General features: G+C 36.9%; 1 protein-coding gene across 1 annotated transcript in view; it reads right to left on the reverse strand.

Moving 5' to 3' along the window:
• The window catches only part of LOC141325453 (transmembrane protein 150A), a 39115-nt gene extending 11604 nt beyond the window's left edge, over window positions 1-27511 (reverse strand). The window contains exons 1-5 of the mRNA XM_073834142.1: window positions 27315-27511; window positions 20767-20814; window positions 18721-18807; window positions 14387-14454; window positions 7586-7713 (exon numbers count right to left, since the gene is read on the reverse strand). Coding sequence (XP_073690243.1) covers window positions 7586-7713; window positions 14387-14454; window positions 18721-18807; window positions 20767-20814; window positions 27315-27379 — 396 coding nt within the window. The 5' untranslated portion in view covers window positions 27380-27511. The remainder of the gene's footprint in view (window positions 1-7585; window positions 7714-14386; window positions 14455-18720; window positions 18808-20766; window positions 20815-27314) is intronic.
• Window positions 27512-27985: the final 474 nt, after the last annotated feature.

Below are 27985 nucleotides of genomic sequence, written 5' to 3' on the forward strand. Positions count from 1 at the left end.
AAATGCCCTACATTTTCAACAAATGTTCATTTTGGGGTGAACTATTCCTTTGAGAGACAGCACTTTATAAAGAAATCCAGGCGAACACTTCAGACTCTTAACTAACCACAGTAACAGACATAAGTGCAGGTTATTCTCTCAAGCCTTGGGCTGCCAAATTAGCAAGTGAGAGGAGCTTCTCTCATATGGACTTGCTTTAACATGTGGTTGAATGCCTGCCTTACAGAAAAACTTGTAGATCCATTTCTCTGTCTTTCTTTTTGTGCAGACAGTATTTTGAGAACAATAAAAACATATTTAAGAGTCTGGCAACATAAAATACCTGAGCTGTCAAATCCAAATCCTAATAAAATTACATAATATCTGACTAATTAATCCAAGTCAAGTCACGTCTTGCTGTTTTTCAGCATCTCTGAAAGCTGAGAGAAGCTAAAAGTAGTTAAACTTCCAACTTTTTGTTCTGCTGGGCTCCTTCCAGCTGTTTTTGAATACATGTACATGTCCTGTGTGAACAGCTTCACTTATTCTGGGCTTTCTGTTTTCAGTAAGTGTGGTTTGGCAAGGCACATCGTCTGTAGTAGAAGTAATAGTAGACTTCGCAAAAGCACAAAGGTGGTACTTCAAGCTTGAATTGCTCTGACTGCACTAAAAAGGTTCATATTCGAGTCAGTGGGTATGATTAATTGCATATCATTTTTTTTTATCACAGAATATTTAAAAATAATAATCAGCAGATTAAATTACTGTGTGAAGATAATAAGCAATAGGTATTTTATTCATCGTGCCCCTCCGTATCATTTCCTTCAGGGGCCTCTTCCTCTGGGAATGCAGAATGAAAAATCTTCACAGGCTGGTAGAAGGAACCTAAAGTTTGCTTTGGCAGCCAGTAACTGTCAGCCCATCAGACCTAAGACCAAGTGAGAAACTGTATTCACAGAACACAACTACACATACCTAATAAGTCTAACACAGGAAGAGCCCCATGCTTTTTGTATTTAGGATGATTCATCCAGTCCAATTCTGAGTAAGATACACGCGTCTGGCTGTAGTTAAATGTTTATAGGGGACCACACAAGCACGCATATAAACATAAACATTCACACTCATGTATAAAACATGCACACATGCTCACAGGAACACTCTCGGGAACTCTCATTTAAGCATTATTTAGATGGGATTGGGATTATAAAAAGTTCCCACAAATTCTTTGGTTTTCAGCATTTTTGAACCCTTTCTAACAATGACCGTATGATTTTGAGAACCATCTTTTCACACTAAGGACAACTGAGGGACTCTCTGCAACTATTACAGAAGGTTCAAATGCTCACTGATGCTTCAAAAGGAAACACAATGCATTAAAGGGATGGTTCGGAGTAGAATTGACTTCATTGCTATGCACTCCGAAGCCCATGTAAATACCCCATCCGAAGTTTTTTTTTACCTTAGTCAAACATTTATGGAGATATTAGAGTTTTTCGAATTGCTTTTTACAGGAGTGAATGGTACCTGTGATGTATCTCGTAAATTGCACCACTAAACGTGCAAGTAATCTTACCAAACTTGTACAGTAGTGTAAATAGGTTATGTACTCACAAAACACTGCATCAGAACATTTGTAAGTCCACCAGGAGTGTTTTAAAAACACGTTTTAGCCGATCCCTACTAGTCTCAAAAACTACAAATGGCGACATGTCGACGTCACTTCCCTGGTTTGAAAAAAGCACGTAAAAGTCCTCCAAGTTGACATGCACACAGATGTAGTAGGAGGACTTTTACGTGCTTTTTTCAAACCAGGGAAGTGACGTCGACTTGTAGTTTTTGAGACTAGTAGTTCTCGGGTAAAACGTGTTTTTAAAAAACTCATGGTGGACTTACAAATGTTCTGATGCAGCGTTTTGTGAGTACATAACCTATTTACACTACTGTACAAGTTTGGTAAGATAACTTGCATGTTTAGTGGTGCAATTTACGAGATACATCACATGTACCATTCACTCCTGTAACAAGCAATTCGAAAAACTCTAATATCTCCATAAATGTTCGACTAAGGTAAAAAAAAACTTCGGATGGGGTATTTAGATGGGCTTCGGAGTGCATAGCAATGAAGTCAATTCTACTCCGAACCATCCCTTTAAGATCCGGGGAGTGAGCTGAATTTGAAGATCAGAGTACATTTAACTTATTTTGACTTCAGGGAAACATGCAGCATATTCTGTTGCTTCTGATGGGCAATACAAAAAGAAAAAATATGATATGTAGGCAAAATTAGGAAAATGTACAACTTCAATCAAAAGTTTTCACCCTCCAGCTCTTAATGCGTCGTGTTTCCTTCTGAAGCATCAGTGAGCATTTGAAACTTCCTTTAATAGTTGCATATGAGTCCCTTAGCTGTCTTCAGTGTGAAAAGATGGATCCCAAAATCATAAAGTCATTGTTGGAAAGGGTTCAAATACACATCCCTAAAAACTGCCAAAAAAAATATTTTTTAATTTTCACCAAGGTTATGTGAGGAAAAACACTATTCGATTTGGACAAGCTTAAAAGCACATCTGCAAAGAAAAACTAGACTCATTTGAATAGGGCTAACACAAGGCAGTAGTGTAGCACAGCTCTTTCAGCAAGCTCAGACAGGTTTGCTGGAACAGGGTGGCCGCACACCTGTACCTAACAAAACAGGACACACTTTTAGAAGCTTTGTTCTTCCCAATCCAGTTCTGTGGAAATAAAACCAAAACTTAAATTCCAAGACTATCAGGACTATCAAGTTCTATCAAATTTTGGATACAGAAACAGCGCAGCCAGAGTTACATAACGTGACTTCCCTTTTCCTGATGCTAATAATGAGAGTCTGCCTGCGCCCTTGTCATCCTACACCGCAGCGGAGCAACGCTCCAGAAGGGCAGGCGAGCCTGCTGATGAGGTGCAGATGTGGCGTTCAGGCCACGTGTTTGTTCCCGCCTCTCCCGCCTGTCAGATCATGGTAGCTCTGTACTCCGTACACACAGCACATGGTATGCCATGACTCATTCAACTCACATTTCCAGTAACCTTCCCTCCATTTCGTAGAAACAGGAAGGATGGAGCAATCTATTTTTTGATCCAAAAAGTAATTTTGGGATCGAACGTTGATGATGGGAATGAAATAAGTACGTCTAAATTTTCAAATATAATCTTCACAATAAAAAACTAACTTCTGGAAGGCTGTACTGTACTGCAATGAAGACAATTCAATCATCTGCAAATTACATCGGTTTACTACTTTTTTACTCTATTGTGCATGATCACTGGTGTGTGTGATTCCAAATAAAACAAGTCTGTCAAAATAGGATAATCTCTGAAACAATTATCTGTTTTGGCTAAAGTCACCAGGCCATCTTGGTGGGCCATTCTTCCCTCCAAGCACCTGGATCCATTTGAACTTCCCAAACAATTCCTGATGGATAAAATCAAGTCCCCTACTACACATTTTTCTTGTTAAATATTCCATTCATTTGGAAATATTTCACATTAAGGAAGTAAAGATTACCATTTTATGACTTCTAAGATCCTGTGAACTCGCTTTACGAGAGCAGCGTTCTTTCCTATGTTGACATATTTCCTACTGAAACTAGAACAGGACATTTTGACGAGTTTGTTCCTTAAATAAAAAAACTGTGTTACATCACAACCATTAACTATGATTTGCTATGCTAGAAAGCATCTAATCTAACAAACGTGTGTAGCACAGGTTGAGTCGTCAATATTTTTGGTCTGTTTTTCCCAGTAGAGAAAGACTATAAATTTTAAACATTTATCGTTCAAAAGATATTTTTACACATTAAATAGATCAAAAGTGACAGTAAAGACATTTATAATGTTACAAAAGATGAGCTTTCTATTCATTAACAAATCCTGAAATATGTATCATGGTTTCCATAAATATATTAAGCTGCACAACATTGATAATAATACTAATGAGAAGAGCATATTAGAGTGATTTCTTAAGGATCGTGTGACACTTAAAGGGATAGTTCACCAAAAAAAATCTAATTCTGTCATTAATTACTCACCCTCATGACTTTCCAAACCTGTCAGACCGTTCATCTTCGGAACAGAAAATTTCTGTAGCTACGAGAATACTTTGTGCACAAAAAAAAAAAGACGGTATTTGTTGTACTCTCATGAACGTGCATTGAAGACTGACATAAAAAAGAAGAAATTGTTGAATTAAGTCATTATTTTTTTCTTTTTGTTAAACTATTGATGTCACATGGACTATTTTAACCATGTCTCTGGTACTTGCACTGCTGTCTATGCAGGGTCAGAAAGCTCTCAGATTTCATCAAAAATATCTTAATTTGCGTTCCGAAGATGAACAGGTCTTATGGGTTTGGAAAAACATGAGGGTGAGTAATAATGGCAGAATTTTCTTTTCTGGGTGAACTATCACTTTAAGACTGAAGAAATGCTGCTCAAATTCACCTTTGCAATCATAGAAATAAATAGCATTTAAAATATATTGACAATATTAGTGTTTTTACTGTATTTTTTAATCAAATAAATGCATAAGAGCATTCTTCCAGAAACAACAAACAAACAAAAAAAATTACAGACCCCTAAATTTGATGTGTGTCTGCAAAATTCAGTCAACAATAAAGAGCACACTAGTATACAAAAGACCTCAAAACCTAAAAGTCACAAAACTCTCCTTTAGATTTCATGGGGACTTTAACACAAGTAATCTACAATCCACTGCAACAGCTTTCACTACTCTGAAATTAAGGGAGTTTTATTTGGCAAACACCATCCCCTGTTACATTTCAGCTTGTCTTAATGAAGGCCTCACTGGAGCACAATGTGGCAGGCAGTGGGCAGGAACGTTCCATACACGTTTTCCTTGCACAAACAGAGGAGGAGGGAGGGACTTCAGAAGAAGACTGCTTTTTTTTTCTTGACCAGCTCCAGACTACAGATGGAGGAAAACAGCAGAGCGGAATGGGAAGGGGGCTGGCAAACGTGACCTAATAGACTGCAGACTTTACATGTGCGACCCAAACATGGATCGCTCTGCTCAGTACACACTGTTGCTCTCCACACAGCGCGGGTGGTCTTGTATTATCATAATGACTAAACGTTAAGCATTAAAGCTATCTTCCCTGCTGGGAAGACTGAGTTAGACCAGCATGAATGTCCATGATGCTTCTGAGTATTCAAGATCTTTCTGGTGAAGCTGGTTAAACTGGTTAAAGGGTTAGTTGACCCAAAAACGACAATTGTGTCATCATTTTTCAACTTCGTGTAGTTCCAAAACACAAATGCAAAAGAGATTTCTGTTCATCTAATCATCTGTCCCTCTATTAAAGGGATAGTTGACCCAAAAATTTAAATTTGATGTTTATCTGCTTACCCCCAGAGCACCCAAGATGTAAGTGACTTTGTTTCTTCAGTAGAACACAAACAAAGATTTTTGACTCAAACTGTTGCAGTCTGTCAGTCATATAATGGCAGTAAATCGGACCCAACATACACAGACAAAACTAAATTAAACCCTGCGGCTCCTGAAGATACATTGCATTCTTAACACATGAAACAATCAGTCTGCACAAGGTTGCTTGCTCTTCATCACGCACCGGCTGTTGTGAACACGCTCAGGACAGTTGGACATTGCAGTGGTTCAGAGGTAAAAAAATGATATAAATACGGTTCAGTTTCTTGCACAGACCGATTGTTTCGTGTGTTAAGACCTCAATGTATCGTCACAAGCTACAGGGTTTAAATTGGTTTTGTTTGTGTATGTTTTTTTGACTCTCAAAACCGTGGGTCCCTTTGACTGCCATAATATGACTGACAGACTGCAATGCTTTGTTTGAGTTAAAAATCTTCGTTTGTGTTCTACTGAAAAAACAAAGTCACCTACACCTTGGATGCCCTGGGGGTAAGCAGATAAACCCCAAATTTTAATTTTTGAAAATTGGAAAAAAATTCTGTCATTAAGTACTCACAGCAATGTCGTTCCGAACCAAAGATCTTCATTCATATTCGGAAGAGACATTAGGATATTTTTGACACAATTTAAGATTTGTGCGTCAAACCACCTCAGGAAGAAACAAACAAATGTTTCAATGACCAGCTAGTGGACTAAGCTTAAAGAAATGCAAGGGAGTAGCTTTGCTTGATTTCAAAACATTTCAAATATGCATGGGAGCAAAACCAAAACAACACCAAAGTCAATACCAAATTTGCTGATAAGATGTATTAGGTTCATTATGCTGCAAGGACGAAGGTTCAAGCCTCTTTTTAACACCTGCCTATGAACGTTAATAAGACATTAACACAGGCTGCTTCAGTGAGGGATGGACAAACAAGTCTGAACCTGTGCTCCTACACATAAGGTTATGCATTGCTTTTGATGGAGTACATAGTTAAGATGCGGGTGCTTATATTATCAGCAGAAAGGTTGCCCCCCCCCTTCTGTGTCTATGGCAACCGGCCCATAAAAACCTGCGATGCCCCCGTTGGCCAACCTCCCCACATTGCTAGCGGTCTGGGCACTCAGCCAAACGTCCAAACATTTCAACCTGCAAAGACGCTGTCGCCAAGGGCTCACGCCGATTCATGAATAAAGGTAAAGGATGTTGGTTTTACAGGACTCAGAGGAGCATGTTGCTCTGCATGAGGGGGTTTATGGAGTTTGCCGTTTATCGTTCATCTAAACACTCTGGAGGAGGATCCAGGGTAGAACGGGAGTAAAGTATAACTCAAGCACGGATGACACAAGTATTCTCAAGAAATATTTAACAGAAAACTCTTGCCAAACACTGATATATACACATGCACATAACTGCACACTAAGATAGTTTCAAACAGAAACATAAGCATGAACAAAGATCTGAGAGCCAATGATTTGGACACACAGGACTAAATTTGTGTTTTTCTAGGTAAAATATTTTGAGGCTAAGAAAAGGCAAAAATAGGCAGTAAATACATCCATATGTGACCCTGGACCACAAAACCAGTCATAAAGGTTAATTTAAAAAGAAAACTGAGACTTATACATCATCTAAAAGTTGAATAAATAAGCTTTGTTACAATAGGACAATATTTGGCCGAGATACAACTATTTGAAAATCTGGAATCTGAGGGTGCAAAACAATGAAAATATTGAGAAAATCACCTTTAAATACATTTTGATATATTGTATTTAAAAATATTTTCATGAAACAACTTAATATCCTAATGATTTTTGACATTTTGACACATACAATGCATTTTCGGCTGTTGCTACAAATATACTCATGCTACATATGACTGGTTTGGTGGTCCAGGGTCACATATATTTATTGGGAAACTTTTTTTAAGTAATGCTAATAAACAATGACTAGGTGTGTCCAAACATTTGACTGGTCTTGTATAAATCACCAGCTCTACACCCGGTTGTACCAGTGTTTCTACAGGAAGCCACTGTGCATAAATAAGAGCCTAAAGCCTGAGAGTGTGTTTCCTCTTCTGCTGTCAAATGTTCAACCTGAGGACCCTGGAGAAAATTCCTGTGCTGATGTAATGCAGTTTTTGGACCCAAGTAAATAAGGTTTTATGCAAGCTGTACCTGGAAGTTGCCGACCATGATGAGTCCTGCAGCACAGATCCAGCCGGTGGAGAGACTTGCTGTGTTTAACACACAGTTCTGGTGCTTCTCTATCACATGTGCATAGCGTAGCAACACTATCACCATTACTATAAGTGGGAGGAAAACAAAAAAATCTGTTATTTGATAAAGAAACACCACAATTAAAATGTTGCATGCAAAATTCCTAATGAAAAGCTTAGCAGCCTTCAACGGCATGGTCTTGAAATACAAAACCGTTTGTGCCAACCATTTGGACAGTCTGCAACAGTCAATAAGACATGCCCTGTCAAATGTTTATTAATGTTATTAACAGCTTTTTGCAGTTTTGCAGCATTCAAAAGCATAGTTCACCCAAAAATGAAAAATTCATGTCGTTCCAAACCCATAAGACCTTCCTTCATCTACGGAACACAGATTAAGATATGAAATGAAATCCAAGAGCTTTCTGATGCTCCATAGACAGCAAAGCAACTGACATGTTCAAGTCCCAGAAAGAAAGTAAGGACATCGATAAAATAGTCCATGTGGCATCAGTGGTTTAACCATGTTATGAAGCTACGAGAATACTTTTTGATGGGTTAGAAGGCTCTTGGATTTCATTAAAAATACTGTAATTTCTGTTCTGAAGATGAACAAAGGTCTTACGGGTTTGGAACAACATAAGGATGAGTAATTAATGACAGAATTTTTATTTTTGGGTGAACTAACCATTAAGATTTCTAAAGTACATGAGTTCATATTTATATTCAAAATTGGCAAACACTGTTAACCAAAGTTCATTCAAGGTATACAATGTTATCAATACAAAAAGGGTCCAAAAGTAACACTCAATAAATGCCAAATGAAAGCAAAACTTGGCTTTGGTGAGTAGAAGCATGAGAGTAGTTGATGCTATTCAAAACAACTGGAAAAATCTGTTGTGACATGCTCTTTTCTTTTAATGACTTCAACTCGTTCTCATTGAGAAATCTTCCAATGACGTACATGTAGCATGATATCTATGAGGCAAATCTCATTTTTTTCTACAGAAATTTAAGTAGTGACACATATTAAATATTAAAACAGCAAAGCATCTTAATGTATTTGTGATAGGCACAGTTTCACAGAAAGACTGGTTGGCTCATCTTAAGTGACAGGGTTTTGCAAAATATGCTTTGAAACAGCCATATAGTCCAGTTATCATAATCACAAAAGTATAGCATGTCATCAATCTATCCATTTTTCAAACCACTTGTCCTCTGTGGGGTCACAGGTATGCTGAAGCCTATATGTAACCCTGGACCACAAAACCAGTCTCAAGCAGAACAGGTATATTTGTAGCAATAGCCAAAAATACATTGTATGGGACAAAATAATCAATGTTAATTGATGTTAAGTAAAGATCACATTCCATGAAGACATTTTGTAAATTTCTTACCATATACACATCAAAACTTAATTTTTGGTAAGTAATATGCATTGCTAAGAACTTCATTTGGACAACTTTAAAGGCGATTTTCTCAAAATTCAGATTTTTTTTTTTGGGGGGGCAAATATTGTTCTATCCTAACAAACAATACATCAACAGAAAGCTTATTTATTCAAGAACTTAAGACTGTTTTTGTGGTCCAGGGTTACATATAGTCTATTTATTTTATAATAATATATTATAACTTTTATTTTTTTGCTTTTGAAAAATCTCTTATGCTCACCATGGCTGCATTTATTTGATAAAAAATACAGTAAAATATTATTAAATTTAAAATAACCACTTTCTACTGTAATATATTTTAAAATGTAATTTATTCCTGTGATGCAAAGCTGTCATTACTCCAATTTTCAGTGTCACGTGATCCATCAGAAATCTTGTTTATTCGCTACTCAAGAAATCTTTTGTAAAAACATAAAAGTCTTTATTATCACTTTTGATCCTACTTGCTTCTAAAATCCATCTTAAGCTATCGTTTGAAGTACAGGAACAAGTTAATTTGCTCTTGTTTTATCAGATGTTTGTACAAACAAGTCATGATGGCATACAGTACATTCTCTTGCTAGGTTAGTGTGACCTAACAAATTTCCAATCCAGCTGGCTTCTGCACAACTGAGTCAGCCTTACTTTGAAAAACATTACTTCCAGTATTCCTTGGACTAGAAAATACTCACTGTTTCCCTAGAAATTCTAATGTGGAAAGATGAGGAGAGAGTGGATAAAAGAGAATCTCCATGTTGAGATCGCTAACGTAAATCACGCTGCTGCAGTCTGCTCAACTGTTTTACTGCTGGGTTAATGCTTAATGAAAACTGACTGGGGCAGATGTGGGAAGGGGGGCTGACAATAAACCACCCCTCCTTTTTCAACCCAATCCACCTCCCAGAACACTCCTAGTCAACATTAAAGCTGTCATGACACGATTACTTATAGTATCCAAACACTGCAAGAAGGACCAACATGAATTTACACGCTGGTAAATGCTGGTCTTGCTTACAGACCACTATAGCCATGTTTCTAACCAGTATGATGCAAGTCAACCAGCATGGTGAAGCTGGTTGATCAAGAAAGTCTGATTAAGCCAGATCAAGAGCTCACTGAGGACCAGCATCCAAAACAAAACACATGCTGGTCTTCTGCATATAAGGTCTAACTACATATAAGTGGTAGTACCTTATTTAGGATGTTTGTTACAACATGGTGTAGAAGTTACGAGCATGGAAAAACAAACAACAAGTCTGCAGGCGAAGGAAATTAACTCTGTTTAATCAAATCCAGCTGATATGGCACAACAGCAACAGAAACTGTGGTGCGTAATGGTTGTTTACTGCATTAGGCTAGGCTGTCAGCTGCAGTTTTCCTTCCCAAACATCTACTGTTGACGTTTCCCTCATGAATGGGCCCTCAGTGGATATGGGCTCATGAACAATAGGAATTCAGCATAGACAGCAATCTGCAAACAGCTAAATATATCTGCCTACCGCTGACTAACTTTAAACTTTATCATCTTGTGCTGTGGACAACCCCCGAATCCCATTCTTCTAAATGGGTGTAACGAAAAGGTCAAAAAAGGTCATGGTTTTTCCAACTGCCTGTCTGTGTATATGTTTGTGTGTAGGTGTGTTTGTAAGTACAGTTTCCTGGAATCCTGGAAACACGTTCCGCAGGACACAAGAACTGGGGACTCAGAAACACATGGTGCCCATTGGACATGGACAATTATTATTTCTGCTGTGTAACTACCACTACACTTCACAGTCAAACAAAGCTATGTTCCACTTCAATCAAACACACTTTACATTAATGGCAACGTTTAGCCTCAAAATGCCTCTTGAGCTAGATTTTCGATTTTGAAAGGTCAAGGCAAGTAATATGCCTTGAGCATGTCATTGGTCTGGCGTCAACATGACAGCGTGAGAAGGCTAGGAATGCCAGACAGGACGCTTGCAAACAAGGGTTGTGTATTATTCACAACTGAACTGAAATTGAATTGAGGGACGCAGAATTCAAATTCTAATTTGAAATCAAAGGAAGTAGATTTAAAATTAATACAAAAAAAAAAAAACAGGTGTATAAATAATAATAGGGTTCCTATAGATACTGTGAAATGAAATTACGGGACTTTCAAGGACTTTTCAAGTACTACTCTAAGATCTCACTTACAGATCAATAAATAGATAAAATATACTAATAAAACAAAAGTGCAAAAATCAAGTGAAAAATTTCACATGCATAAACAACAACAACAACAACAACAAAAAAAACAATAACATATATTTTGCCCCTGGAATGCTAAAACACAAAACGTGTATTTTAACCCCCTGGAATTTTTACCAGGGGACCCCACTCAAAACACAATTGGGCTATTTTTGGGCTAGTTTTAAGTATCAATTGGACAGGTTTTGTTTGAAAACCTGGCAACCCTGTCTAAACTTCTCTTTTCTTTATTCAACGATGATAGACAAGTATATTATGGAAACTATATAAAGATCTGTTAATCCTAAAAAACTGTATCTCTACATTCATTCTATGTGTCCTCTAGGGTGCAAATGTATTACTTTTTTGTTAACCTGGCAACACATCCCTTACCTCAAAAAAATAAAATGCTTACAATGGTTACTATAGTTAAAGGCTGTATAAGCGATTTCAAGCCTGAAACATAAAGTGTCACATTCAGCTGACCTTTCTTCACGATCCGCTCGCTGCCTGCCCCATAAATCGGCTGTAAAAAAAAAACTGCGTCTCTGTGGTCAGCCTAGGGTCCGAGATATGCCAAAAAAACAATCGGTGCTACCAACCTTTCCACAGAAAAACAAACAGTGTTCCAACCAATCAGCGTCAGGGGGTTGGTGTTGTGGACTTTCGTACTGGTGCAGGGATGTGAGATAGGCGGAGCGAAAGTACTGAATCTCGGTCACGTAATCTCCTCTAATTTCTGTGTATCTATGCTCAAAGAAGGTTCCAGTTTGTAAGAGGTGAAATGTGGCGGAAATACCGCAGCCCAAACACATTAGCGTGACGACACCTGTGTATTTATGGATCACGGGGTTTCACCTTGGTGCAGCATTCCCTCAAGAGAACAAAAAACAAGAGATAAAAGTAAACAACAGCCCTGTCACAAGGTCTATGGGAGCCTAAACTAGCTTGGGTCAGTTCCTGCTGCAAACTCTCTCCACCCTGTTTCCCCTCTGTTAGAGCGGCATAGTGCTGAGAGATGCTTCCTCCACTACCATGCTGACTTCAAAAAGAGCTCTTGAAAGCTCAGATTCGGGAACACTGCACATTATATAAGCCGGGAGAAAACAATGCAGCCCTGGGGAACCACTGGTCACCCTTGATCAAACGATCGGCGTGCGTTTTTATTGCGCCGTGCACTGCGTTTTATAAACTTTTTTAGTGTAAACAACTGTACTAAGATTGTATTGTCCTGGAACGGTGATGCAATAAATCACGTAGAACTCGAGAAGGCTTTGTTTGATAGTCAGGTGTTATATAAAACACTTTCAAAAAGAATTCAGAATGCAGCTTTCTTGTATTGTTGGATGAACAACAGTAATTTCCTTGTGCAAACAGGCAGAGCCCAAGTCTCCCAGCAGGAGAACACTCTCACTTATCGTTACACAGGGTGTGGGATTGAACACAACAATACAGCCCTTCAGCTCTCAGCATGAACACTGCCACCAGGCCCAGACGCTTAGGTCAGAGGTCACACTGAACCAATGATTCTTTACAAGTCTCTCCTCTCACAGACCTGCTGTACAGTTTGCACTCGGGTGTAACCGACAGTATCTGCTTGAAGTATAGCTCTGCTCACACAGGGTACAGCTGAATTCATCTTAAGGGAGCACTCTAAGCTAATCTTATGACTATGACTCACCGGTTCTTTTCAAAAATAAGATTTTGTGATCCAATATAGCTTAAATATCTAAATGTTAGCTATTAACATTTGTATTTTAAGGGGATTTCTGTTCTTGTTTATCTGGTCATTGTTTTTGCTATGATGTGATTCAAATTCAATTCAGATAATGTCTGAAGATGATTCATCCTTCCTGAACAGCAACTCACTTGGTGTCTGACGGCAACGCTTGGTAATGTGCAGCGACTGCGTCGACCGTTCATTTTATAAATGCTTGAGTGCACATATCCACTCAGCTTTTTTGAGTTGTGAAATATCAAAGTGACATGCACACAATTGCTTTTCCGGGCAAGTTTAGAGAATGAGCCGTGTGTATTGTCAGCTTTTAGATGATAATGTCTTCCCCTAAAAATCTGACACGAGTGAACATAAACACATCCGTTATGTTGAAGATAGTTGGCCTTTTATAGTTCGTCAACCAGTGGCGGTGATATTACACAAATGCAAACACACTAAGCCTGTCATTTCCTGAGCTGATTGCTGCCCAGACAGTGAATCACTGTGCTGCAGATGGAAATCATTTACTGGGGAGTGAACTACAGATTGATCTGAAATTCCAAAATCGAAATAAAAATGTACGGGAATGCTGTAAATGAGAGGAAAAAGGAAGTTGACGCTTAAAGCTGAAGTGAAATCTATAAGAAAGCTATGTGAAGGTTAATATCCCCAGAGCTTTTTGGTAGAGCATTCCAATTAGCCTGACACAGCAGCAAGTTTTCATTTTTAGCTCACAAAAAGTATTCACATAGCTTCATAAAATTATGGATGAACCACTGATGTCACATGGACTGTTTTAATAATGTCCTTACTAACTTTCTAGGTCTTGAACATAACAGTTGCACTGCTGTCTATGCAGGGTCAGAAAGCTCTCAGATTTCATCAAACATCTTAATTTGTGTTACAAAGATGAACGAAGGTCTTACGGGTTTGGAATGACATGAGGGTGAGTAATTAATGACAGAATTTTCATTTGTGGGTGAACCATCCCTTTAAATTAATAAAATGTGACACTTATGATGCAACAAAACATTTCTATTTTTAAAAAATGCTGTTCTTTTGAACTTTCTATTCATCAAAGAATTCTGAAAAAGAGTACCATGGATTCCATGAAAAAAATATTAAGAGCACAGCTGTTTTTAACTTTGATAACAGTACAGTGTTTGTTAAGCATCAAATCAGCATATTAAGTTTTGCATCACAGGAATAAATTCAATTTAAAAAATATATTAAAATAGAAAATGAATTTCAATACTATTTCACAATATTACTGTTTTTACTGTATATTTAACCAAACAAATGCAGCCTCGGTGAGCATATTTTTTTTCAAAAACATGAAAAAATCTTACCGACCTAACTAAACTGTAGTGTAAGTGGGAGATGTGCATCATAACCTCACCCATAAAGGATCCGGTGCTGCAGATGAGACTGAAGAAGCAGCTCTCTGGAGGAAGTGTGCCACATTTACTGCAGATCAGAAAATCACAACAGAGGTTAGATGCCCGGGGGTTCTCACCACATGAATAGACACACATACATAGATGCACATTCCAAAGCAAAGGGTCCTGAGGGATGAACTCCCATTGGCAGCTGACTAAAATAGGCCTGTTTGGCTCTTGGGAGCACACTGGCAGCTGTGGGTTATTGGGAAAAAGAAGGATAGAGCTAGAAGAGGGCTTGAGGTCTCTTAGGGTTTTCTTCACACAGCTGTCAGTCTGTATGTGAACAAGACAAAAGATAAGCAAAGATATGGCCTTGATGGATGAACGACTGGGCAAGCACCTCACCATGAAAGGAAATTGTCCTTATAAACACACAGGTAATCATTACTGAAGAGCAGTTCAGTTTTATATAACACATCACTGTGGTATGAAGTCTTTAAAAGGAGATGCAGCTGCAAATAAATGAAGTAAACACGTACGTTTATAGGCAATCAGCTGAAAAGTGCTGAGAATGACAGGCTACCTACTTTAAATCAAATCTCACTGGATGCCAACCAAAAATGTAAATTCTCTCATTTATAAACAAGCATGGCTTTGTTTCTTCTGTAGGTAGACTGAAGAATCAAAGACTTTTTTTCAAACAAAAGCATCATAATCATGATAAACATGACTTGCATATTTCAGAGGCTGCGTCCTCCAGAGGTCGCATTTGTAAGCTGCATACGTCATCAAGGATGTACAATAAAACTGACTGTTATTCCTCATGACATGTAAAATACTTAAATGAGACCGCCTCAATGACGTATACAGCCTCTAGAGGATGCAGCCTTTTAAATAAGATGCAGCTCATAGGATAGTCTTGTGTGAGGAACACACTAAAATCTGTCTGCTACTTATTTTATGGAGAAATACTTGGATGAACTGAATGGTCTTCAGAATTATTTTGTTACTGTTCTGGGACAACATGAGACTTCGTGAATTATGACAGAATAACTGTAAATCAACCGTAAGACCAAAAGCCATGTTCCCCTGATAAAAATTCTCTGAACCAAACTCAGCTTCCCTAAACCATGTAATGAGTTCCTGCCAAATGAGCCTCAACTGGATTACATTTAGCTATGTTTTCTATAAATAAATCACTGAGGTGTTAAGCTTTATAATGATAAGCTAGAAATGTGTGTGCCGTTCCAAGTGTGTGTGTGTGTGTGTGTGTGTGTGTGTGGATTTGACCTTTCACCCACTTAAGAGCACCTCTGGGCTGAGAACCGCAGACTATAGTGGGTAGCAGTCAAAATAAACCCACACACACACACACACACACTTATGCTGGTAGTAGAAATGCAGATCATGGACACACCCAAAGGCACAAATGAATAAGACTTAACATATAACTCAAGTTCATACTCCATAAACCACGCAGCTCTGGAGGCAAAGGAGACAGACGGTCTATTGAACAGCTCGGGTCAAAGATCCCAAAAAGTGTTTCCAGAATCCACAATATATGCATTGTCAGATTTCCCTTTGATGATAAAATGCCTAGAACGGTCAAATAGATGAACAACACGCTTTGGCTAAAACCATCTCAATGTTCTTGTGCTTTTTGTCAGTTTGGTTTCGCTTCTTTCTCAGTAATTTGGGAAATTCCTTTGTGTGGTGGACAAGTCACAGCTCCTCTAAGAGTTTTTCTCTCAGCAGGAAAAATATCTTGTGAAGGTGAAATATCTTGTTTCATAAAGGTGGCGTGTAGGTCATAGAGAACAATGCTTTTAGATTCAGGTTTCCACGGGAAAATAGAAATGATGTGAAAAAAGCAAAAGATGCATGCAGAGGAAGGGAAGGGGTCGTGGTATGAAGAATGTGCTGACACAGACCACTGCCTCAGGTAGGGAGGATAGGCTGAGAATGGCACTTTCCAGTAATAAAGTGCACTTTGGTGTTCAATTACTTTTGCCATTAGAAATATAAATTCCATATTTTTTGTAGTGTGAAAAACTATTAGATGCTATTATCACAGGCTAGTATAGTTAAAGAATTAGTTCACTTACAGAATAAAAATTTACTGACAATTTGCTCTAAGATGTTCATGTCTTTCTTTCTTCCGTCGAAAAGAAATTAAGGGTTTTGAAGAAAATATTCCAGGATTTTCTTCATATAGTGGACTTCAATGGGGATCAATGGGTTGAAGGTCCAAATTGCAGTTTCTATGCAGCTTCAAAGGGTTCTACTCAATCCCAGCCCGAAAAATAAGATCTTATCAAGCGTCTTATCAAGCGAAACGATCAGTCATTTTCTACAAAAAAGAAACATTTATATCCTTTTTAACCACGTAGGCTCTGCAATGCGCATCTACGACTATGCATTATGTAATTTCATTGGAAAGGTCACGTGTGGTTAGTTCTTCAGTTCAGTAAGGTAGGGTAGGGTAGGAGAAACTCCATCTCATTTTCTCCTTCCACGCCAAAATCATTCAACATCATCGTTTTACCTTTTTTTGTAAAGGCCGTTTGACTTTTTTTGCATATTCGCTTTGTAAACACTGGGTCGGTACTTCCACCTATGTCACACATGACCTTTTTAACAGGATTATCTAATGCGTGAAGTTGAGCTAGTGGAAGATGACCATGTGGTAAAAAATTGACATTTTTTTTTTTAGAAAATGACTGATCGTTTTGCTAGATAAGACCTTTATTCCTCAGCTGGGATTGTGTAGAGTTCTTTGAAGCTGCACTGAAACTGCAATTTGGACCTTTAACCCATTGAACCCCATTAAAGTCCACTATATGGAGAAAAATCCTGGAATGTTTTCCTCAGAAACCTTAATTTCTTTTTGACTGAAGAAAGAAAGACATGAGCATCCTGGATGACATGGGGGTGAGTACATTTTATCAGGAAATTTTAACCCTGGAAGTTAAATCATTTACCTGTACCAAAACTAAACCTAAAACCATCAAAAAACATGTTCATTATTCATATGTTCATATAGAATTTAGCTTAAATTGATTGCATGAAAATAAGCAAATAGGAAATAAAACTTAAATAAAAATAAATTAATAAAAACTAGATATTTTTTAATTAAGTTAAGAAAGCCTACTATAGCTGAAATGAAAATGAACATCGAAAACATTAAAAATTGTGACGCGTGCTGGCAAAACAAGTCGGAATGTGCAAATTTTCAAAAATTAGTTTGTTATATATGATTCTCCATTAAACTACCTTCAAAATGATATATGACATCTTGTAATTGGACAAAAATGACTTAACTACAGCAATTTGGAGGCAATAGAGTTCGCAGAGTTGATTTTGAGAAAAATCGAGTTTAAGTTTTCTAAAGAAAAAAGCAAAAATCCCCAAGCAACACTGCATGTTTTCCTCCAATTTTTTCTTAATAATAATTACTATATTTTTAATCACAATATAGCTATTTTTTTAATCTTTGTTATTAAAAATAAGAACAAAGATGCAAATATAATCATTTAATCAAGAGCAGTGAATGATTCATTATGATGTTTGATTAACATTGAGACAGATCAATATTAATCCCTACTGTAAGGCTAACGCATGGATCTAATATAATGTTACACATCAAATTTTTCCCCAACCATTAACTAAACATACATGCAAGACATACCAGATTATGTTAGTGTGAATCTCCCCAAGACATATTTCGCAATAATGTACTTTATAGGGAGATCGCACACTCTCGTTTTGAGTGATCGTTTCGTTTTCATCAGCATTGGTTTGAAAACCATATTTCACTGGATTTCATTGAGAATTCGATATGAATATTCACAAAGCTGGAATGCTGTGCTTTACAACAATAGACCAACTTGTGGTGAGAAGCAGCAGCAGACGTCCAGAATTGAGCAGAGAAAAAGGTTCTCCTCTCAGAAAATGTACATCATTTTAGATGTTTGATTACTATCTGGAGCATTGGGATCACCAGAAGAGGGATTAATGAACTAATTTTTGTGAAAACCTCAAATTTGACCAAAACTGACATTTTTCACCTCTTTTGTCTATAGCTCAAAATTAGACTCATTTTGCCAGCATGGGTCACAATTAATCAAATTGTAGTGGTGTCTGCATTCGTAAAGCTCAAGCGTTAAACCCTGTCACTGCATGAAAAACAAAAACTGAAATATTTTTCTCCAATTAATACACAGAATAAATTCATCACTAACTAATTAACCTTTAGTCCCAAACAAGCTATCCCCTATTACAGCATCATTTATGCTAACCTACAATCCTGTTACCCATTGACATTTTTTTCTTGCTGTCATTTCATACAGACCTTATGAGAGGAACATTGTCCAGAGTACAGCACATGGTTGGTCCCCTCTGCATTGGCAGATCCACCTCACATGACTGGTTATACATCCTGTAAATAAACAAACACACAGACCGCCAAATTATTTATACACATATGGAGTGAAAACACAGCCAAAATGAGCTCACTTGGCATAAATAATAATCAATCATATCAGACAGATCTGAGTGTATTCAGTCGGACAGCTGCATCTGTCTGTGAATTTGTGAAGTTGCATGCCGCTGATACAACTCACTTCCAGTATAAACGTGTTTTGACAGCCACCATAACTTCGCTTCATACTACTCCATGCAGAACTCAAGGCAAACATAATGTGGCTACACTGCATTACTAAAGCAAACACATCCCGCACTACACTAATGCTCCTCCCTCCAAGAGAAAAAAGTAAATGAAAGACCACTGTTGTTTCCAGAGTGTAAAAATTACCCAGGAATGCAAAGCACTTTTAGGTAAAGACAGCCTGTGGGCCACGTTTCATTAAACAGACCAAATTTGATCTTGTTTGCTCAGCTTTAGCTCTTACTAGTAAAACACATTTTTTATCTGCATATGACACCTAGTCAGAAAGCACACGTTTTTTACTGACATTCTGAGACAGTGGGTTTTATTCCTGTTTATTCCTATGACTGTCTTTCTCCCTCACACAGATGCTATTATTCCTGCTTTAAATAATGAAGGTACAGTGTGCTACCTCCCAAAGCCCGACAGCAGCGCTAACACTATAGTTACCTAGACACCGCTATGCTCCATATGCTAATGTTTGACTAAAGCTCTCATGGTATGAAGCACAAGTTAACCTGCGATTAACAATGAAAATAAAGAGGATTAAACTCTTCACTGGCTGACACGTCCTTGAGCCAAATAAGAGTTAATGAGAAAGGATTCGGACACTCGTGCAACATCTCTTATCAAATACATTACTCATTAGAGCAGATGACGCCAGAAGAAGTGTAGGAGAGTCAAGGGGTCTCTCTTTCTCTGATGTGCGCATTTTACAAAGGTGTTAGTTCTTATCAGTGAATGATTAATAGTCTCAAAGCACATGTACCCAAAATGTGCTCTTTTCTTTTAAAAGATGAAAATGTGCACATTTCAGTTACCAACATAATAATATACATATAAAAAAGTCTGTAATACACATTTTTAAATACTTATCATTCAAGATGTTCATGACTTTCTTTCTTTAGTCGAAAAGAAATTAAGGCTTTTGAGAAAAAACGTTACAAGATTTTTCTCTATATAGTAGACTTCAATGGGAATCAACAGGTTGAAGGTCCAATTTGCAGTTTCAATGCAGCTTCAAAGGGCTCTACAGGAATAAGGGTCTTATCTAGCGAAACAATCGATAATTTTATAAAAAATACTTTTTACCACAAATGTATCTTATACTATCTCTGTGGTGTACATCTCTAATCACGTTGGAAAGCGTGGTTAGTTCTTCGTCTGTGTACTCTGGTTCAAAAAGGTAGGGTAGGGTGAAAAACTCTACCCTTTTTGTAAAGGGCGTTTGACTTTCTTTGCACATTCGCTTTGTAAACACTAGGTTGGTACTTCCACCTACGTCACACGTGACCTACGTAATGGGTGAGGTTGAGCTAGTGCAAGACATACATTTGTGGTTAAAAATTATATAAATGTTTATTTTTTTTAGACAATGACAGATCGTTTTGTTAGATAAGACCCTTATTCCTCGGCTGGGATTGTCTAGAGCCCTTTGAAGCTGCATTGAAACTACAATTTGGACCATTACCCCATTGATCACCATTGATCCCCATTGAAGCCCACTATACAGAGAAAAATCCTGGAATGTTTTCCTCAAAAACTTAAATTATTTTCGACCGATGTCTTGGATGACATTGGGGTAAGTAAATTATCAGAAAATTTGTATTTTATTTAACATTTTAAAATATTTAATATATTTAATCATTAAATTGCATATATTTAATTAAATATATGGTTTAAAAATACATCAATAAAAAAAAACATAATAATATTTAGTTAAATTCTTACCAGTTGTCCACAGGACATACATGCTGGTTATACAAGGCCATGGCATACCTGGAAAAACAAAAAGTATAATACATTAGACCAAAACAGAACAAAACTTGGAGAATTCAAACTTGTATTTCATTCCTATCTGCAAGGAGACGTTTTTCTCATTTAAAATTGATTGTGAAAACTACATTTTTAAACCTTTATTGTCATACAGACTTTACAATAAGGTCTCATTTTTGACTAACAATAAAAAATATCTATTTACAGCATTTTTTAACCTTCACTAATTGAAGTTAATGAAATGTTAAAGCATTACTTAATATTAACACATTTTGATGTTAAAAACTAATTAGTAAATGTTGACATGAACATTAATAAAGATTAATAAATGTTGTAGTATTTTTAAACAGTTATTTCATTTCAACTAATCTAGTTAAGTAATGCTAACAAATGAAACCTTGTATATAGAGCTGGGTGGTTTGACCAAAAATCTGTATCACTTTATGTTTTAGGATTCTAGCAGTTTCACAGTTTATCACTGTTTTTTTCCCTGACTGTGGCTTTATATGAATCAGAAAGCATGAAACAGTTGCATTTTAATTATGATACAAACAAACAAGCTACATTTAGCATAAGCAGTTTTTGATGTAAATTAGATTGTATAATTTCAAAATTTAAAGCCAAAACAAAATGGTTTGACCTTAGTTTTGTGATATTATGCTACATAAAACATCTGAACAAAACAAAAACAGCTGAATGAAAATGCAAATTCACTCTCTGACAGCAGGTGGCACTCATGAGCTATACGGTGTTTCCTTGGTTTCAGCTGTAAACGAAGCAACTCTGTGCTTTTAAATAATACATTAATATGCATTTCAGAGGTAAGCTAAGAAGGAAACACCATCTAAACTTTTCTGAAGACAGTTACTTCCCCTCAGAGATACATTTATATAAACCCCCAACCCGAGTTCAGGATTAAAAAATGTCTTGCTATATTTTACGCATTCTAAACAGTGAGCTTGATCTGCCTGCTACAGTATTTTCTCCTCTCTGGCTTCTGTTAACAGGCTTTAACAGCTGATTCATTTGCCCAGTTAAAGAATTAATTGTGTGTTAATAATAGTTCTAAAAGTTTTCCAATCATTAGTCAGAAGTGTATGCAGTTAAAAGGGATCTCCTCTCAATTAATGATGCTGTGTTCGTTGCTTACTCACTTGTATGACGTAAAAAAAAATGTATTCAATAATTCAATCGGTTTCAAATTCAAACTGATTTACCGTTTGAACTGATTTGATATAGCCAAAAAAGCACCATATCCTAAAGGAAATCTTTTTGAATGCAGCCATGATTCTGTCAAAATAAAAACTGCTTTAAATCACTGTTTGAAGTCAAGCTGACCACAAAACCAAATTACACAGAGGGACACAGTACTGGCCCATGGCTTAGAGGTAAGAAACATAAAATCCTGTAAACTAACTTTATCATTAAACATAACACTTATAGACAGACGTATCAGTAAAACTATCAAAAATATGCTGCAGTGTCCTATACCACACAGTATTCCCTGGTAAAACCAGAGGTTAATGCCCTTTTGATACATTTTCTGCTAGCACAGAATCAAAAACCGGACAGCTCTGGAAATTCAGTCAATATGACCTGCACATCTTCAGCTTACATCAGCATTATGTGTCATTCTTTACCCACGCTGATGCAACATGGTCAGCACCCTCCTGATCCAGTCACACTGACCCTCATGAGATGTCAATGAACACAGGACCATCAGATAACAGTCTAAGCAAACATTTGCCTACAGATTTTAACAAAATCTGATGAAAGAGCACTTCCAAGGGAAGCAAAAGTTGCTTACAAATGAACAATGAGATAAGAAAAGTGCTCTGTGGAAGGTAAACACAAGCGGCACCTGCCGTTGGATACCATCTCTGTCCGTCTTTCTCCCAATGCGGATCTCACTGTTGACATACACACACAAACACATTTGCATTTGTCCAGCATAACTGCATTTGACAGCACGCAGGGTCAGGAGTGGGCTAAGCAGCAATTAGGTTTGTTTTCATCTCAAGTAAGTGTGTGTGTGTGTGTGTGTGTGTGTGTGTGTGTGTGTGTGTGTGTGTGTGTGTGTGTGTGTGTGTGTGTGTGTGTGTGTGTGTGTGTGTGTGTCCACAAGAGACAGATCACCTGGGCCTTGCACTACACTTAGCACAACGCTGAGAGAAATTACATTTGGTAAACAAACATTCTGCCATCTGCCCTGGCTGGTGTTGTGAATAATCACGCAGGCTGTTACCAGGTCACTCTCAACATCACCGAGAGGCAGGCTTTCCTCAGAGAGTCTGGATACCGAGTAACCCAGCTCCCGCTCAGATACCCCAGCCCATCTGCTCACCATAAGATTTGGATTTGCTCTCAGAAATAACTTGTGACAGGAGTCGACAAATGTTACTTGGCTAAACATCACTTCTTCATTTTTGTTCTTTCAAACTGGTTCTTTCAAAGGGATATTACACACCAAAATGGCATTTCTTTCATCATTTACTCAAGCTCATGTCATTCTAAACCTGTATGACTTTCTTTCTTTCATTCTTAAAGAATGTTGGAAACCAAACAGATTTGGTGACCATTGACTTCCACTGTATAAACTAAAAACACTGTGATGTTTCTCAAAATATCTTCTTTTATGTTCTGCAGAAGAAAGTGACAGAATTTTCATTTTTGACTATCGCTTTAAATAAAGACTTAAGTTAAGCCTTGGTGAAGGTTTGCACTATTTGCTCATTTCCAAGTCAAAACTAGAAATGGAAATACTAAAACTTGGAATAGGAATGTTCAAAATTTATTTAAACAATGATTTTAATAGCAAATTGAGTTTTTCAATATCAAACTGAGGACACGTACACATTTATATACTATTGTTTGCATTCTGTGGTGTCACTTACTGTTCAAAATAGAGATCTGAGAGCACATCTATAACCATATGATAATGTTTTAAATATATATATATATATATATATATATATATATATATATATATATATATATTGTGTTTTACAAAAAATATATTTACACTACCAGTCAAAAGTTTTTGAAGTCTCTTTGAAAGAAATATTTTTTCTATTTAAAATTAGTTTTCTATTTGAATATATTTTAACATGTAATTTATTCCTGTGATTTCAAAGCTGACTTTTTAGCATCATTACTCAAGTCACACGATCCATTCTGATTTCTGATTTGCTGATCAAAATAACATTTATTGCTATTATTATGTTAAAAACATTTTTTTTAGGTTTCTTATATGAACAAAGTTCAGAAGGACAGTATTTATCTGAAATAGATCTGATCTGAAATATTTTGTAACATTATAAATGTCTTTATTATCCCTTTTGATCAATTTAAAGCATGCTTGCTAAATAAAAACATTAATTTCTATAATAAATGCTGATCTTTGGATCTTTGTATTCATCAAAGAATCCTAAAAAAATTTATTCAACTGTTTAAAACATTGATAATAATAATAATAGTAATAAATGTTTCTTGAACAGCAAAACAGAATATTAGAATGATTTCGGAAGGATCATGTGACACTAAAGACTGGAGTAATGATGCTGAAAATTCATTCAAATAGAAAGCAGTTATTTGAAATAGTAAAAATATTTTACAATTTTACTGCTTACGCTGTATTTTAGATCAAATAAATGCAGGCTTGGTGAGCAGAAGAGAATTCTTTAAAAAAAAAAAAAAAACTACTGTTCAAAAACTTTTGACTGGTAGTCTTGAAAGAAAAAGTTTCCACAAAAAATATAAAGCAGCACAACTGTTTTCAGGATTAATAACAATAACAAATGTTTCTTGAGCAAAGCAGTATATTAGAATGATTTCTGAAGGATCATGTGACACTGAACACTGGAAGACTGATGCTGAAAGTTCAGCTTGAAAAGGTTCAGTACTCTAAATAAAAGTTATCCAAGAGGATAAAAGCTCCACAATATGTTTTACGAATCCTCTTAAATCTAATTGCTTATATTTTTCTTTTTTACAAACAACCCCCTAAACAGATGGGAGACATCACCAGTGTCCATACCCCCTCCATTCAACATCATGAGAAATGAATCAGCAAGACCTTTAGGTCCAATCAAACCAAACCTGATCTGATTGGAAAATTAAACTACATCCCCAAGCAGATATTTCCAAACCTTCTATCCCAACCACAGATGTAGCACTGACAGTTTCAGCTGTTACCGTGCACAAGCTTTAAAATATAAAGCCTTTGTTATGAATAAATATTCTCAGTGTTGTTTGCATAAACAATGTGTTCAACGTTGCAGGAAACAGCACATATTTGTGGGTCTACTCAAGCCTGTGTGACGTTACCATAAACAACAGCCTCAACGTATAGAAATAACGTCCAAGTGGAAACACTGACTTGGAAACTTACCCCTGCCTAAAATGGAAAGTTTTTTACAATGTAATTTAAACAACCGTCTAACTGCGGTGTTACTGGAGGCTACATACTACTCCAAAACGGCTTATAACTGAATGTTTAACTAACAAAAAAGTACATTTTGAAACAAGTCAGTGTGAGAACACACTAAACAGTTTCAGTTGTGTTTTGAGCTGTTAGCTGTTGTTGGTTTTGGTAACGTTAACCCATTTCTTTTATAGGTCATAATTAGAGGTTCCATTTTCAGCTCTGAAAACATGCCCTTTCATGCACAGATAATGGAAGAAAAAGTCTCTAGAACGGGACACACTTAGTCCATGTTGTATTAGGAACTTCTCCCAGACCGTCACTATGGGAGTCATGGAAAGAATAAACCAAACATTCTCTCTCTGGCATAGTAAATGAGAAGCCGCTGATGCTGCTCAAAGTTGCCCTCCTCTGTTTTACTCGCTGCTCTCCTCACACAGGCTTATGTAACCACCTCAGTGACTTCAAACTCAAGGCTCGACAGGAGAGGAAGGGGATCTTGAACTCCCTTTAGAAACTGGGAGCCTGCAAGCATTCCACAGGAAGGAAGTAGGGACGAGCAACAAGAGGCCAAGACAGCACTGCACCTTCAAGCTAATAAAACCGCATAAAAGGTATTCCACATGCACTTGATCACAGTCTTCCAACAACTGTTGGAAGAAACTTGATTTCCTTCAAATTTACTTCTTAGTCAATCACATGCCGGTTCATGCACAGCTCTCTTCCAGAACATCATGGGCTTTCTTTCCATTTTTGTACCATGACAACTTCACTAATAATAATGACCTCAAAGTCTTCAACATTTTTCAGACAAGTTCAGGCGAGATTTATGTATAGCCCACTCCTCAAAGAGTAGCTTCAAGAATTTGACTGAAATGGGCTGCATTTCAGATGTTTTGGCTCATACTTGCACAAACTATGTTAGATTGAAAACTGCACAATTCAGAAGCAGCTTTGAGGTGTCAAGAAATTACCTAGAGACAACAGACTTGTTTTGGTATGGATAGAAGGCAATCTCTGTAAAATATAAAAACCATTTCAGTGCAGGCCAAACGTATTCATTCAACATATTCTACATGCACCCAACTAACAGGGAATGCTCTGACTAATGTTCTGAAAGGGTTCTCTCAAAGTTATGAACAAACATTCATCCAGTATAGAATGCATGTAAAAAATGCTCAAGGATGTTCTTAAAACATTACCACAAAAACATTATTTATACATTATTTATGATGCACTTTTTCCTAAAATGTTTTAGTTGAATGACCGCCTAACATTTTTTGAATGTTAACAGTTGTTTTTCTTCTTCGGCTCTCAAATTAAAATACTTTTGATGAATCACGCGAGCATTCTGAGCCTCCATAGACAGCAAGGATTCTTCCACATTCAAAGTCCATGTGACATCACTGGTTCAAGCATAATTTTAAATAAAGTTGTTATTTTTGCACATAAAATTACCGTTGAATCATTGTTACATGGACTTTTTTTAAAGATGTCCTTACTACCTTTCTGGGACTTGAATGTGGTAGTTGCATTGCTGTCTATGCAGAGTTTGAAAGCTCTTGGATTTCATCAAAAATATCTTAATTTGTGTTTCGAAGATGAAAGAAGGTTTTACAGGATTGTACTCATGAGGGTGAGTAATTAATGACAGAATTTTCTTTTTTGGGTGAACTTTCTCTTTAAATGTTAAAAGAACATTCAAAAGTAACGTTCTTACAGTGTTTGCAAAATTCTTAAAATGGAATGTTCCCCGAACGTTTGCGAAAGAGAACAGAGAAGATTCAGAAATAACATTTTTATAACTTTATGAGAAATAAAAGCATCCTTTTTGGTTAGCTGGGTGCTGGTTACATCACACTATTAAAAAAACCTGTGACATTTAAAAGCTACATCATTTATTCTTCCAAACCATAAAGTTGCATAATTGTTCAACTGGAGTGCATCCAGTTAAAAATCAACTTAATTCTGAAAATTATGTAATCTTAAACCAGAGCATACATGACATCTGCACGTTTTATCCATCCATACTCATCCAAAGCAGGAATGTTTCATACGACATGACATTAAATGGACTTACACGACCCATATTCCAGTGATGGTCAGAGCTGGGAGGCTGACGGGTAATATCATCCACAGAGACATCTCCTGTACACGATCCTCTACTGCTCCCCTCAAAAAATCCACTTCTTTCGCCTTCGCCAGCCTGTCTCCTTCTGTTCATCAATGTGCATTTATACTTGTTGCATGACCTCACACTGGCTTATCTTAAACATCATATCTGCAATGTAAAATAAATCATCTTTACAATGACAAAAACATAATATACAGTTCCTTAGACTGTTAACTGGTATTTTACATATATCACATTGTATTGCACAAACCATACCTGTTTGCCAAGCTGTGAAATGTGCATTATTCTACAAACATTTTTACACTTATGTACACTTACACTATTTGTTTATTTTGTAAACCATCTTTGATTCTGTCTATGTTCTGGATCTGCAGAAACAACAGAACATCTCGCAGCCTCAAATTACTGCTGCATGCCTAGCTGGGGTCTATTTGAATGAATAAACTTGACTATGTAAACTGTAAAGTCGCTTTATAAGCATGTAGAAGTACATCCAAGGCAAAATGGCCGATTGAAGTTGCAGCTTAACGTAATTGTAACAGCCGTGTGTGTAGTGTAAAGTGTGGACACTGTATCTCACCTTCCCCCCGTGATAGGGGACAGCAGATAGGTCTCCC

The sequence above is a fragment of the Garra rufa genome, chromosome 2, assembly GCF_049309525.1.
Source record: "Garra rufa chromosome 2, GarRuf1.0, whole genome shotgun sequence".
Classification (NCBI taxonomy): Eukaryota; Metazoa; Chordata; class Actinopteri; order Cypriniformes; family Cyprinidae; genus Garra; species Garra rufa.